The 11,839-nt window shown below is 46.6% G+C and overlaps 1 protein-coding gene across 1 annotated transcript; it reads right to left on the bottom strand.

Annotated features, from left to right (window-relative positions):
- On the bottom strand, positions 1–11,781 carry znf839 (zinc finger protein 839). Its single transcript, XM_086182939.1, has 10 exons — positions 10,803–11,781; positions 9,426–10,532; positions 7,979–8,107; positions 6,917–7,030; positions 6,747–6,839; positions 6,492–6,638; positions 5,493–5,597; positions 3,778–3,865; positions 2,607–2,778; positions 1–1,321 (listed from the first exon to the last, which is right to left on the bottom strand). The coding sequence occupies exons 1-10, from the start codon at positions 11,532–11,534 to the stop codon at positions 805–807; spliced, it is 3,204 nt and encodes a 1,067-aa protein (XP_086039065.1). The 5' UTR covers positions 11,535–11,781; the 3' UTR covers positions 1–804.
- Between the last annotated feature and the right edge of the window lie 58 nt (positions 11,782–11,839).

The following is an 11,839-nucleotide window of genomic DNA, read 5'->3' as shown; positions in this document are numbered from 1 at the left end:
CTGGACTCATCAAGCTGTTTGATAGCCAACATTTATTGTGATGTCATGATCATGAAATGTCTGAACACTCAAACCATCAACATGACAAATGTTGCAGTTTCACTATGAAGTTTTATAAAAAGTAATAAAATAGTGCAACTTTCTTATACTTTGTTTTTATCTACATATAAACAGCCAACTGCTCAGTTTCTAGTTTTAGATGAACAACATAACCAAATATGGAAAAAGTTTTATACATTTACAATCAAAACTTGCAATCAGGATGACATCACAGGTGAGTGCTGTGCTTGCTACCGCAGCTCGAGTGTATGAGATCAGGTTCATGGACAACCAGCATCTGGACGTGTGACCTGCAGGTGACACGTCACCATGATGATCTCAAGGTAACCATCTAAGAAATAAATATGAGCTACGTAAAATAAAATGAGACTGAAATAAGAGTCAATCAAGAAAACTGGATAATAAAGTCAAATATCAATGGCAGCTGTTTGTGGAAGGTTCTTCAATGTGTCGTGAACCAGGATGTTCAGTCTGACGAGAGGAACATGTTGAACCACAAACCAGGACTTTTAAGGTCTCATACCAGGCCTTAAAGGCTACTGTCTTCATGAAATTGACCATAAATAGAGTTCGTCTCGAGTCAGTCCTCTGTGGATCAGGACACCAGGGACCAGCTCTCTTTGACAGACCAGGTCCAAGAGGCAGACTGACCACTTCACCTCATAAATTAATGTCACACTCTCGCTGCCATTGTCATGTGAGTAAGGCTGGGTTTTAGTCTTGCTCTGGAGTTCTCTTCAGGATTCACTGAGGCGCTTTGGCTCCATCTGATGCCTCAATGCCCAGCAAGGCCTGGACAGCCTCCAGGGGAACCCCCTCTGGGGCCTGGATGTGCATCGTGGTCCCATCTGGCCCATTAACAATGACAATCCCTTCTGATCCAGGTTCAGCCAGCTGTACCGTCAGCCCCTCCGTCTGGATGTAGATCTCCTGGCCCTCCTGTAGTTCCTTGGTCTCGCAGGGGTGTGTGGTGCCAGGGCCTGGTGGGGCAGGGCCCCTTTGCTGGTTGTGTGCAGATGACAATATCTGGCCCCCAGACTCAGGAGTCTGGGTGGACTCTGGACATGGACCCAGAGCCTTCTCCAGTTCCTTCATTTGGGCTGCAATATCACTGGTACTCAGGACTTGGTCCTGCCGTGCTGCCCGAGGCTCATCCTGAAGAGGCGGTTCCTCCTGGTCCTCGCCTGTGGTCACCACCATGGGCGTGACAGGTGAAAGAGCCCTGGTGGGTTGCATCTTAACAGAAGAGGGCTGAGAAGATCTGTGGGGACCAGAGGGACAGACTTAAAAAAAAAAAAACTGCTGACCAATCAGCAATGAGCACCTGGTCCAGGTGTCACATTGTTAAACTACATCTGACAGGTGAAGAGATAAATCCGTTTGTCTGTTGAACTGGAAGTGGGTGTGGCCTTAACCAGTAGTTTGTCCTTTTTTTCATTTTGAGTTGTCTGAAAGATGTCTCACCATCTTCTCCCACCAGAGTCATTTTGATCCCTTGAGCACACTTACGATATTGATCCAGATGTTAGACAGTGTCAATTCTAGGAAATACATCTGGAGAGAGAGGGCTCATCTTATATTTAGGGTCTGGAGTATTATGAGAGGAGAGAAGAATAATTTATGACTTAAAAATTCATGGCAACATGTGAGTTAGTATTTTTTTTTTTAAAAGAGTTAACAGATGAAAAACTGAGTTAAAAGAAGACTGGATATTAGATGATGACTTCTAAATGTAGAGAACAATTCAGGGCCTACATGCTCTTGGCCTTTGTGGACATTCATCTCTCCAAACAGAAGACTAGGGAGGTTTCCTGTTTTCATAGAAACTGAACGTTAGGTTTTGTGAGCAGCCAAGATTTTCTGTCATGGTTATGAACCACATGAGCACCTTTTTCCCCTCTGAAGTGTCTGGTTCATAGAAATGTTTCGCCTTGTCATTTAGAAGTTTAACAAGTGTCAAGCCACAATATTGTGTCTGTTAAGGCCAAAACAAGACAACCAGGGTCTTTCCTCCTCCTGTCAATTCATCCTTGACCCTGACGGAAAAGGTCACGGGGGCGACGACAAATTGACAGGGGAAGATGGCGATGAGCTAAGAGAATCTGACAGCATGATGAAGTGACATCAACACGTCTATAATCTTCATGTATGGAGTAAACATGTACAGCCGCAGGAGGCTCCAGCGCCCCCAGGCAGCCTCGACTTCATGATGATTGACACCTCCAACACGCTGCCGCCCAGCAGCCGTCCTCCTGACAGCTGATTGACTCCTGGTTGCTGTTGATGTGATGTGATGTCATGTCAGGAGCAGAGAAGTCCTTCCACATGCATCCATGCGAGCAGCAGAACTAAAACTGTAGTTGTAAACTCTCCAGAGGAAACTCTGCTGCACTTGGAGCTGCTGGAATATGCTGAAGAGTTCTGGAGCATTCCAGCAGCTCTCATCATGGCCACCGCACAGACGCCTACAGGTCACATGACTTAGATGGATTTTTCCTAAAATGAACTATTCAGAGGCGCCCTGTTTGCGGAAAGAGTCTGCTTACCTGGAGGCAGAGTCAACAGTGGTGGACAACAGTTTGGATCCAGCTGGAATCACCAAAGGGGACACTGAGACGGAACAGGACTTCAGAGTGGAGTTCACAGAGGTCGTAGGGGTCAAGGAGGCTGAGGGGGTAACAGAGTTCATGGAGGTCGCAGTGGTCACGGTGACCCCAACTTGAAAAAGATGTGTGAGGACAGAAAGTATGAATGTTGGGTTACATTTCCCTCAGAACTAAATAGTACAGATGTAGTACAGATGACTTCCATCACGTCTTTGTTAGTGATCTGACCAAGAGAGCCGACGGTCCAACAGCTCTTTACTGCCACCAACACAGAGAGCAGGTTTCTTGAGGACGGCGATGGACCACCAAGTTGTTGTTACAGGTCAATGCTTTTGTCATTGTCCTTGCCCAAACAATGATTTGTGGAATGAAATGTGGTGGTTGTTTGTACAGCGGAGTAGGGGTGTGAATCTTTACTGATTGTGTCACATCCTCAATTCAAACCCTTAAACCCTAATTATTTTTACTTAGAAACTGCTTCAACTTGTTCTGTCAGTTTGAACTGAAGAGCCTCAGTCATCGGTCAGAGAACTGCTACTGAATCAACTTGTTACATCACATGGATGTGACAGAGTGTAAGAGCGTCCTCCAAATGCTAACAGTCAGAGGAAACTTATCCCTGTCCTGAAAGTGTCTGCTCCCAGAGGGCTAACAAGCAAGTGTGTCAGTACATGGTTGAAAAAAGAAATGAGGGTCTGCCAGAACCAGACCCGTCACCCAGCTGAAGGCCCTGGAGATCACCAGAGACCTGAACACAGCCAGCAGCCTCCACTGGTGCAGAACAAGTCTTGTTAAAAACAACTGCCTGCCTTTTGTAATTTAAGGTGATATTATTTTATACTTAAATAAAAGCAATTTCTTTGTAAAAAGAAGATTTGGTCTTTGAAAAGGCTTTTTCGAATAATATGAAAAGCAGGGTTGGATTTATGTTAGGAACAATACTGGACTTATCGGATCACCTGCCATGAACCATGTGATTCTCTTCCCTCTCTTAGCTGGATGGTTAAGTACACCGTTTTACACCTGCATCGTGATGACTCTTCAATTGGACAGAACTCCGCACCGTCTCTCTCTGAGATCTGATCTGTTAGACAGGAGGTTCAGCTGTTACCTGTTCTTGGCAGCTCGATGCCGTTCTGGTGAACAGGAATACTGTTCTCCATCTTGAATCTTTTAGAAGGTGGCAGCATCTTGGAATTCTGAAAAAAAAAGTAGTGTTGACTGGATCACACTACAGGGAGTTCTGTTCTGTTAACCCGTTAACCAACAGGAACTAGGTTCCTGAGCTGTTCTATTCAGCAGCCTGCCAGGGACTCAGACAACTTTATTTGGGTCCGGCTGGTAACCAAGGTATCAGGTTCAGAACCAATCTAATATTCGTCTCAAGGTGCCCTGTTGGCGGAGAGGGTACCACCAGAAATGCCAGATGTATTAAACTTACTCAGAGACAGAAAGATAAATCTGTGTGTGCACAAGGTTTTGTTGTATTCAGCTCAATCATTCTGCACTTGTCCCCACAGCCAGACATGGCGGACATGTTGCCATATGAATCAATCACTTTGCCAGATTTCAGATAGTGTGAAAAAACATAGATGTTAAAATACCTGTAAACACACTGGTCTGACGGCAATCATACTTTTCAAAGATTGGACTGGTGACCCATTTCCTCCAACATGTAGATGCTTCAATCACCTCCAAACCGGCCTGGCAATATGCGCATGCTCAGTCGGATCCACAGCGGCGTGTAACCCAGAAGTCAAAAGGTCAACTGTTCAGGAGGAAAAATCGTGGCGGCGGTGTTGCAGGGAAACAACAGTTTCAGGGGTTGTTTTTATTTGTTTTGAATTGAAGTCCAGCATTGGACAGGGAGGCTCCTGGATGACTTGTTCTGATATGTGATGAAAAATGTGAACTGGAGGAAAGTCTGGGTGGCCCCAGCTTACAGGAGGCTTATCAACATAGTGTTCCAGGAGCAAATATACTCCAAACAATTAATGATTGACCTAAATGACCTACAGCTAAACAATATAGATTAAGAGCTGTTACTATGGCAACACATTAACTGTGCGTGTAACGTGTCCACCGACTCTTCATTTACTCCGCAGACACAACCACATGTGAACCTGAAGCAACTAAATTAACAGGAGGAGAGTATTCTATTGGGCAGCACCAACCCTCTCCAGAGTGATGCCAACAATAAAAAAAAGACAAGTATTCCTTTAGGTCTGATCGGATATGACAGAAGAATATCTTAATAGATTCTAAATGTCTGGGTTCATGTGAATAAACCCGGCTAGCAGCAGGCTAGCCAGCAGCCTAGGGAAAAAACACACAAATATATATACACATGACACACACGCTCGCTTCCTCCTCTTTGTTCTTGGGATCCAAAAACAAGGAAAGCATTGTGTTCCCACAGCGACAACACAGTGTCTTTACAGGGCACTGAGTGGTGGCACGAAAATAAGTAGTCAGATATTTCAAACATAGCAAAGCTGAAAGTTTTGCCTCTCACTGCTCCAGGTGGTGCGAGAGTTCACCTCCCCACAGCAAAGATGATCAAACACAACAAAAGGCAATGCCAACTGAGCACAGACACACACAATTTTAATCTTTTGATCAATCAGGATAAATCATTGGATTTTCTGCTGATCAGCTCAATTAATTACTAAAAGCGTTATTCCAGAGCTATTTGTGTATTATTGTTACTTTAAGGGCTTGATGATGGGAAGAGCAATTTACCATTTTCTGACTTCCTCGTCATCCTACAACAAAAACCTTGTTCCTGCCTGCAGAACCTGAGTTTAAAAGTGGATGAAAGTGTACCTCCATATATCGGATGTTCTTATTGGTTAGATGGGAACTGGGGGACATTCCAGGCACCACCTTCATCCTGTTTACCTCGTCTAGGATCCCAAGAGACCTGGCGACCTGGAACACCAATCAAATTACAGAAAAGAGTGGCAGAAGTTAGTATATGACCTGGTTTGGTAGAGCAACTGAGAGCAGAGTAGCCAACAGTAGAGTTGCTCTCAGTACAGTGAGTGGCTGCCAGTTGGGTAACCCAACAGCAGAGTAGAAGTGCCAGTAAAGTAGGAGGGCTCTGTGTCAGCAATGTGGAAAATTGTCTTTGGTTTCACCGTTGTCTTACAAACAAGACACCACCACTAAAGAACAGGACAACAGAGAGAGCGCCTGAATTTGAGTTAAATTAAAATTAAGTTTTTTTCATTTCCTCAGCAGTTGTGTACTTAAAATGGGCAAAACATGTTTAGCTGTGGGGGGTGGAGGGTTATTTTGTTGATTTAAGAATTTAATAATTCAATTGCAATTGGGATAAATAATTTTTCATAACTCTAACTGGCATCCATTCTCTCACACCAAAGTGCAAGGGGACTTGTTAACATCTGCTGGACTGAGCTAATGAATCAGACTCTGGAAGACCATTCCAGGGCCCTGAGGTGTGTCATCTTGGGGGTCGGTGCCATTCCAGACTTTTACTGATGCCGGCGGTGAAGACAGGAAGGTGGGGGAGCTGTTTCCTGTTTGAGGTGGAGACACCTGTTGTCTCCTGTAGGTAGTATTAGTAGTGCCTCAGATCTCTTCAGAGACTAATACTACTGAACCACTACGGAGAACATAGAACATCCATGAACACTCCAACACAACTACACACTCATCTGTGTCTCTCTGACCAGCGTCCAGCCAGGTACCAGGTTCACCTGGTCCTGTTAGCTGAGTAGAGGGCAAACTGTTATCATGTCAACCATCACAGTAAATGACAGTTAAAGCCAGCAGGGTAGAAGAAAGAGAGTGAGCTCTCACCTCAATGTTCCTGACCTCCAGGGGCGGGGCCCCACCCTGTGGACTGATGATGTAATCCTGAGCCGCCTGTCTCACCTGACTCTGCAGGGACTCGAACTCACAGTAAATGTCTGGAAAGCGACTGCGGGCTGGACCACCACGATCCACCTAAAGCATATTTTGGATTCAATAAGTGTTGTTTTGGTTTGAGTGTGTGTGAGTGTGAGTGTGTGTGTGTGTGTGTGTGTGTGTGTGTGTGTGTGTGTGTGCATGCACCTTGGCAAGCAGCAACTCCCAGAGACTCAAGATTTTGGTTAGCCGAGGAAGAACGGCATCCATCAGCTCCTCATCGTCACACTGATCTACCAGCTGTAGAACACAGTTGCCAAAGTAACATTCCCATATCTGAGTTTTTAGATGTTATTAAGTTGCTTTTAGGGTCTAACCTCCTGCAGTCGCTCTCTTCTCCTTTCCGCTGGCTGCTCTGCTGTTACCATGGAAACACCAAGCTTTGGTGGTCTGCCTCGGCGTCCTCTCCTACTGATGAGGCCAACGGACACCTGAGTGAGAATAACAATAAGAGATGTGGTCATGACAGAACACTAGTTTCTAGTGGCGTTAGAAAATGTGCTGAGGACAGATGAAGAACTGTGCCAGGGTGCCTCTGGGATGAAGGAATAGGAAGTGCCCCGAGTGCTGAGGAAGAAAACGGAAGCCGCCATCTTACACTCTTGCTTACTGACTACACGTCACCAGCTGGCTGCGACTTGATAGCTACCTTTGCATTTCTCCCTCTCTGTCAGAACATAAGCTAAAGCTACATTTAGACCAGAGTGGCTCCCACATGGACCACATCGCCCACCAGAGATGTAATTAAACATTTTCAAGTTTCAGTTCCGTTTGAATTCATCATTAAAAGGAGAAGTTCATTCATAAATGACAATTCAGTCATTGTTTATTCTCTCTTATACCAATCCTTTTTTTTTCCAGTCCAAAAATCACTGCAGGAGTTTCAGGAAGATGTGCTGCAGTGATCTCTCAAAAAATAAAATAACTGAATTGGTGACCATGTTTCTAATGTAAAAAAATAAAATACATAATTAAACTATAAAATGCAACCATAGTGCTTGTCTGAAGTAATTCAAGTGTCCTGAAGACTCCACAAGTTGTTTAGAAAACCCTCGTCACGTCATGTTTAAGGCGAAACTTCGCTAGCTAAGAAAGCCACAATACAATGTGGCTTGTTGAAGCCTCAGGACACTTGAAACACTTTGGATTAATTTACTTACGTGACGGATTTTTATCAAGCGAGGGGAATAACTGCAGAAAAGGTTTTGATTTGGGAATCTTTACATTCATTTTAAGACCGTTAAAAATGAATGTGACAATAATGCTGGTCATGTTTTGGTCGATAAGTGTACACTCATCAGGAATCTTGGCAGCAAAGATGGTCGCAATGAAACCTAACATGAACTTTATTCTTTGGTTTCAGTTTACAAGGAACTAACCTTAGGAGGAGGTCCGAGTGCTCGACCCCGTCCTCGACCCCGTCCCCTGCCTCGTCCTCTTCCTCTGGGCCGGCCGGGGCCTCGGTGTTGGACGCCCCTGAGTCCTACAGCTGCTGCTGGGCCCCCCTCCTGATGGTAAGAGAGAAACTAATCAGTCAGACAGCCAGCAGATCCTTTCAGGATCATCATTCTGTTGATTTTGTTGTTTGTCTGCCCTTATAACACAATTTCATACCCTGTACACATGGGTTTCAGACCCAGGCAAATCTAATAAAAGCTGAGCAATACTTGCCTTTGTTGTTTTTTTCATGCATCATATTTGATATCACAAATGCCATAATGGCATGGAACAGAAGTGAAAGATGTGAAAGCACCATCCGAGTGCAGCATCTTGGGCTGGTAGACAATCTTTGGTGGCTGTTGCAGCAGCAACATGGAGGACAGAGATGAAGTGTCTGTTGGAATCTACCTTCAGTCAGTTTTCTCACTCAGTACTGACTGAACCATGACAGACTGTTCCTGTCTGAGATGATAAAAATAGTGGAAGTTACAAAACAGAGGGGACGAGCTGTCAATCCTCCATGTGTATTGTTGCGAGTGGAGCTCTGCCCAATTGTCATGTATGCCAGACCAGAAGTGCTGGGAGACCACTAAAAATGACCATATTTGATTGGGTCTCGTTTTCCCATCAATGCAAATCAGAACTGATACACACCCATCTCCTGCACGGTCACGTGACCCAGAACTGAATGCCGGTTAAAGCTGTTCCCCTTGCGCAAAAACCTGGGAGAACACAGGTGCCAGGTTTTTTGCCGAGTGAGAATGCAGCTTAACTGACTCCATATCTCGACAACACCTTGAGGAAAAATCTGGCAAACCACTGGCAAGACAAGCTGTTTCACACAAAAGTAGTTTTCTCTTTTTCTTTTAATTAAGAACCTGCTCAGTCCAGCTGGAGCAGCAGGGTTTAAAGGTGCCTCAGTGGTTGTCATGAAGATGGGGAAGGTGATGCTTCTCTAATTTCTCCATCCAGGGTTATCCTGCTGGCCCTGAGGACTAAACCATGTCTCTCCGGTCACAAGACTGCTTATCAAACCTTCAAGCCACCACTTTGTAAAAATGGCATTGAAGGTAAACATTCAACCGAGTCCTAAATAACACCTGACAACAAATGTTACTGGGACAGCACCTTGATTGAAACTACAGATGAAATTTTAATGTTGAGAAAGTCATATGGTATTTGCTGGCAACCTCGCCAGGACACATATGAGGTTCCGTGGCGTGTTTGCACATATGCCGAACATATCAGAATCATCTGTATGCTTACAGACAACTGCTCCGATGTCACTGATATTCCAGTTAGCTGGAGGTTTTCATAACCTCCGCCTACCAAAGGCAGAAACAATAAATACCACATTGCTGATCTCGAATCTGCTTGGCCTCTTACTCTGTCTGTAATGGTAGGAAGTTTTTCCTCGTCCTTCTCCTTCTCCTCTTTAAAAGTTGCAGATATTGGCTCCTGTGATCGGTTGTCATCTACGGGGGTGTGTGGAGTGTTACCGGATGGGTCTGGCTCTCCATGGGTAGGGTTCAGTTTATAGTGCCGGTTCAGACCTCCTGGGCCAATGTAGGCCTTGTCGCAGGTCTGGCAATGGTGGGATCGAGACTTATGGCTGTAGGTGAGAGAGGGAGAGGTTCCAGGGGTGGTGTCATCCTTCTTCCTGGCCTCGCTCTCCTCCTCTTCCACGCTCATGTCAGAGTAGTCATCAGAGTCTGACTGATGGCTGTCAGCCAGGTCCTCCGTCTTGATGAACTTGTAGTCTTTGGCTTTGTGCTTGGGTGGTCTCGAGACCCGACCAGATCTGGTCTGGACTTTCACCCCTTTCTTCTCTCTCTTCTTCAGTTTCTTTCCCCTCTCTTTTTCTTTCTCTCTGTCCTTAATGGCAGAGGGAAGTGCCAGCGGAGCCGGGACCACTATGTGGGGCCGCGCAGCACCAGTTGTGCTGGTCTGGGTTGGAACCACTGAGATGGCAGCAGCTGGTTTAACTGGACATTTATTGGAGGCCACAAGCGTGCCATTTGTAGGTGTTTTAATTGCCGGCATACTATTAGTTTTAGTGGTGAGGGAGGATGGAGTCTTAACAGCTGAGGTGGGCGGGGTCTTAACAGTCAAAGTGGGCGGAGTCTTGACTGTAGGAAGAGCCTGGACTCTGATGGGGGAGGACACTGGTTTTTGACCCACACTAGAGGTGGTGCCTAATGATGTCTGGCCTGTTAGTTTATGAACCAGTGGGAGCAGCGATCCGAGCATGGGGGTAGGGCTCTGAAGGAGCAGCTGGATGGGCGGGTCCCCAGGACTCTGCTGCAGTAAGAACTGCTGACCCTGCTGACCGACCACAGGCTGAATGTGGATGATCTGAGGGCTGCTCATGCTGCCGTTGGCCGATACCTTCACCTGTGGCTGATTGACACCTAGGCTCTTCTGCTGAGTGGGGGCACCAGACTTCACTTCCTGTTTAGGAGGAACTTGCAGCTGGATCCTGACTGGTTCTGACTGTGGACAGAAAACCAGACACCACATGGGAGGTCAAAGACTGAACCTCAATAAATCACACAACAATGTGACTTTATATACTTCTTAAAACACTACTAATGAGTAAATTTACCACATCGCTACACAATAATGTTAGCATGTTGTAGGTGGGGAGTAGGTCCTTTGCCAGAGAGAACTCAACCACTTCCCCCCGCCCTGAGTCAGGGGGCACTAAATGTGGACCAGCAGAGGCTGCAACTGATCTTAAACCTGAATAAATTTCTGTCTCACCTTTTTTTGGAACACTTGGACTGAGCTGCTGGTCTGCAGGGCAACCTGCTGGGCAACAGTCTTCAACTGCTGGGAGGCGTTTTTCTGAGGAACCTGGACCTGCTGCTTTGGGTTCTGTTGAGGGATCTGGATGTGGACCTGTTGAGGGACTTGGGCCTGGGACTTGGTCACCTGGTTAATGACTTGCTGCAGCTGGCTTGGGTCCAGCGTTGTATTGTGGACCGGGATAGATTTGACCACCTGATTGTGCTGAAGCAGCTGGGCGGCCTCCGTGTCTGACACTTGGACGATCTGTTGCTTGGTGAGCTGCTCCAGGAGAGCCTGCTGCTCCTCGGCCGTCAGCCCGGAGCCCTCCACCAGGCTGCCGTCCGGCTGCACGTAGATGATGGTGGTATTGACCAAGTCTGGGCCCAGTCCTGTGAGCTCAGGGCTCACTAGGATGCTCTGTTCCTCTGGGCAGTTCTGTAGGAGATCCGCCAGCTGAGCTCCGGGCCCTGCGGTAGAAGTCTCAGCAGACTGGCCGCTTTGAACACTGGACACTGCCTGTGGACTCTCCCCAGGCTGGCAAATCTGCTCGGCGGTCGCTCCTGGTACATTCTCCACAGGCTGCGTGCACAGAGCTGGGGACACCGACGGCAAACTGTCTCTGGGCTGGGGGCAGCCAACGACGCCGGGCGGCTCCTGTGCTGTTATTGTTCTGATCGAACCGCTGTCCTCCTCGTTGTCCGCCATTTTGGCTAGGAGGCGGCAGGAACTATTAGCTTAGCTGCTAATAAGGGGCCACTCGATGGGTCCAGTCAACCTAATCGTCGATCGATATCCCTGAATAAATAATTTCTTTATAAAATCTGTGTGTTGGTGAATAAAACGCACCGCTAAGGGGAAGGACAACATGAACAGAGGCGGTGACAGAGGACCAGGTGACGTTCAGCGGGGCTGTTTTGAACTAGCCTAGCTTAGCCCTCACGTAGCACGAGTGGATGTGTGGATTAGTGGACCGGATCACCTAGCGGATCGGACCGGACCGATATGGCAAC

Source organism: Aulostomus chinensis, chromosome 17 (genome assembly GCF_037954235.1).
Source record: "Aulostomus chinensis isolate RoL2024-O1b breed Wild chromosome 17, RoL_Achi_v1.0, whole genome shotgun sequence".
In the NCBI taxonomy this organism is placed as follows: domain Eukaryota; kingdom Metazoa; phylum Chordata; class Actinopteri; order Syngnathiformes; family Aulostomidae; genus Aulostomus; species Aulostomus chinensis.
The sequence above is the reverse complement of the archived record's forward strand: the minus strand, read 5'-3'. Positions and strand labels throughout refer to the sequence as shown.

What these genes read in the sequence shown, in the direction of transcription:
- znf839 (XM_086182939.1), bottom strand. Translation starts at nt 11,534, where the DNA reads ATGGCGGACAACGAGGAGGACAGCGGTTCGATCAGAACAATAACAGCA. An exon ending in TTCCTACCATTACAGACAGA is followed by an intron (nt 8,108 to 9,425) that starts GTAAGAGGCCAA and finishes TCTTACCATCAG; the next exon opens with GAGGGGGGCCCAGCAGCAGC. An exon ending in ACTGTTGACTCTGCCTCCAG is followed by an intron (nt 1,322 to 2,606) that starts GTAAGCAGACTC and finishes TGGTCCCCACAG; the next exon opens with ATCTTCTCAGCCCTCTTCTG.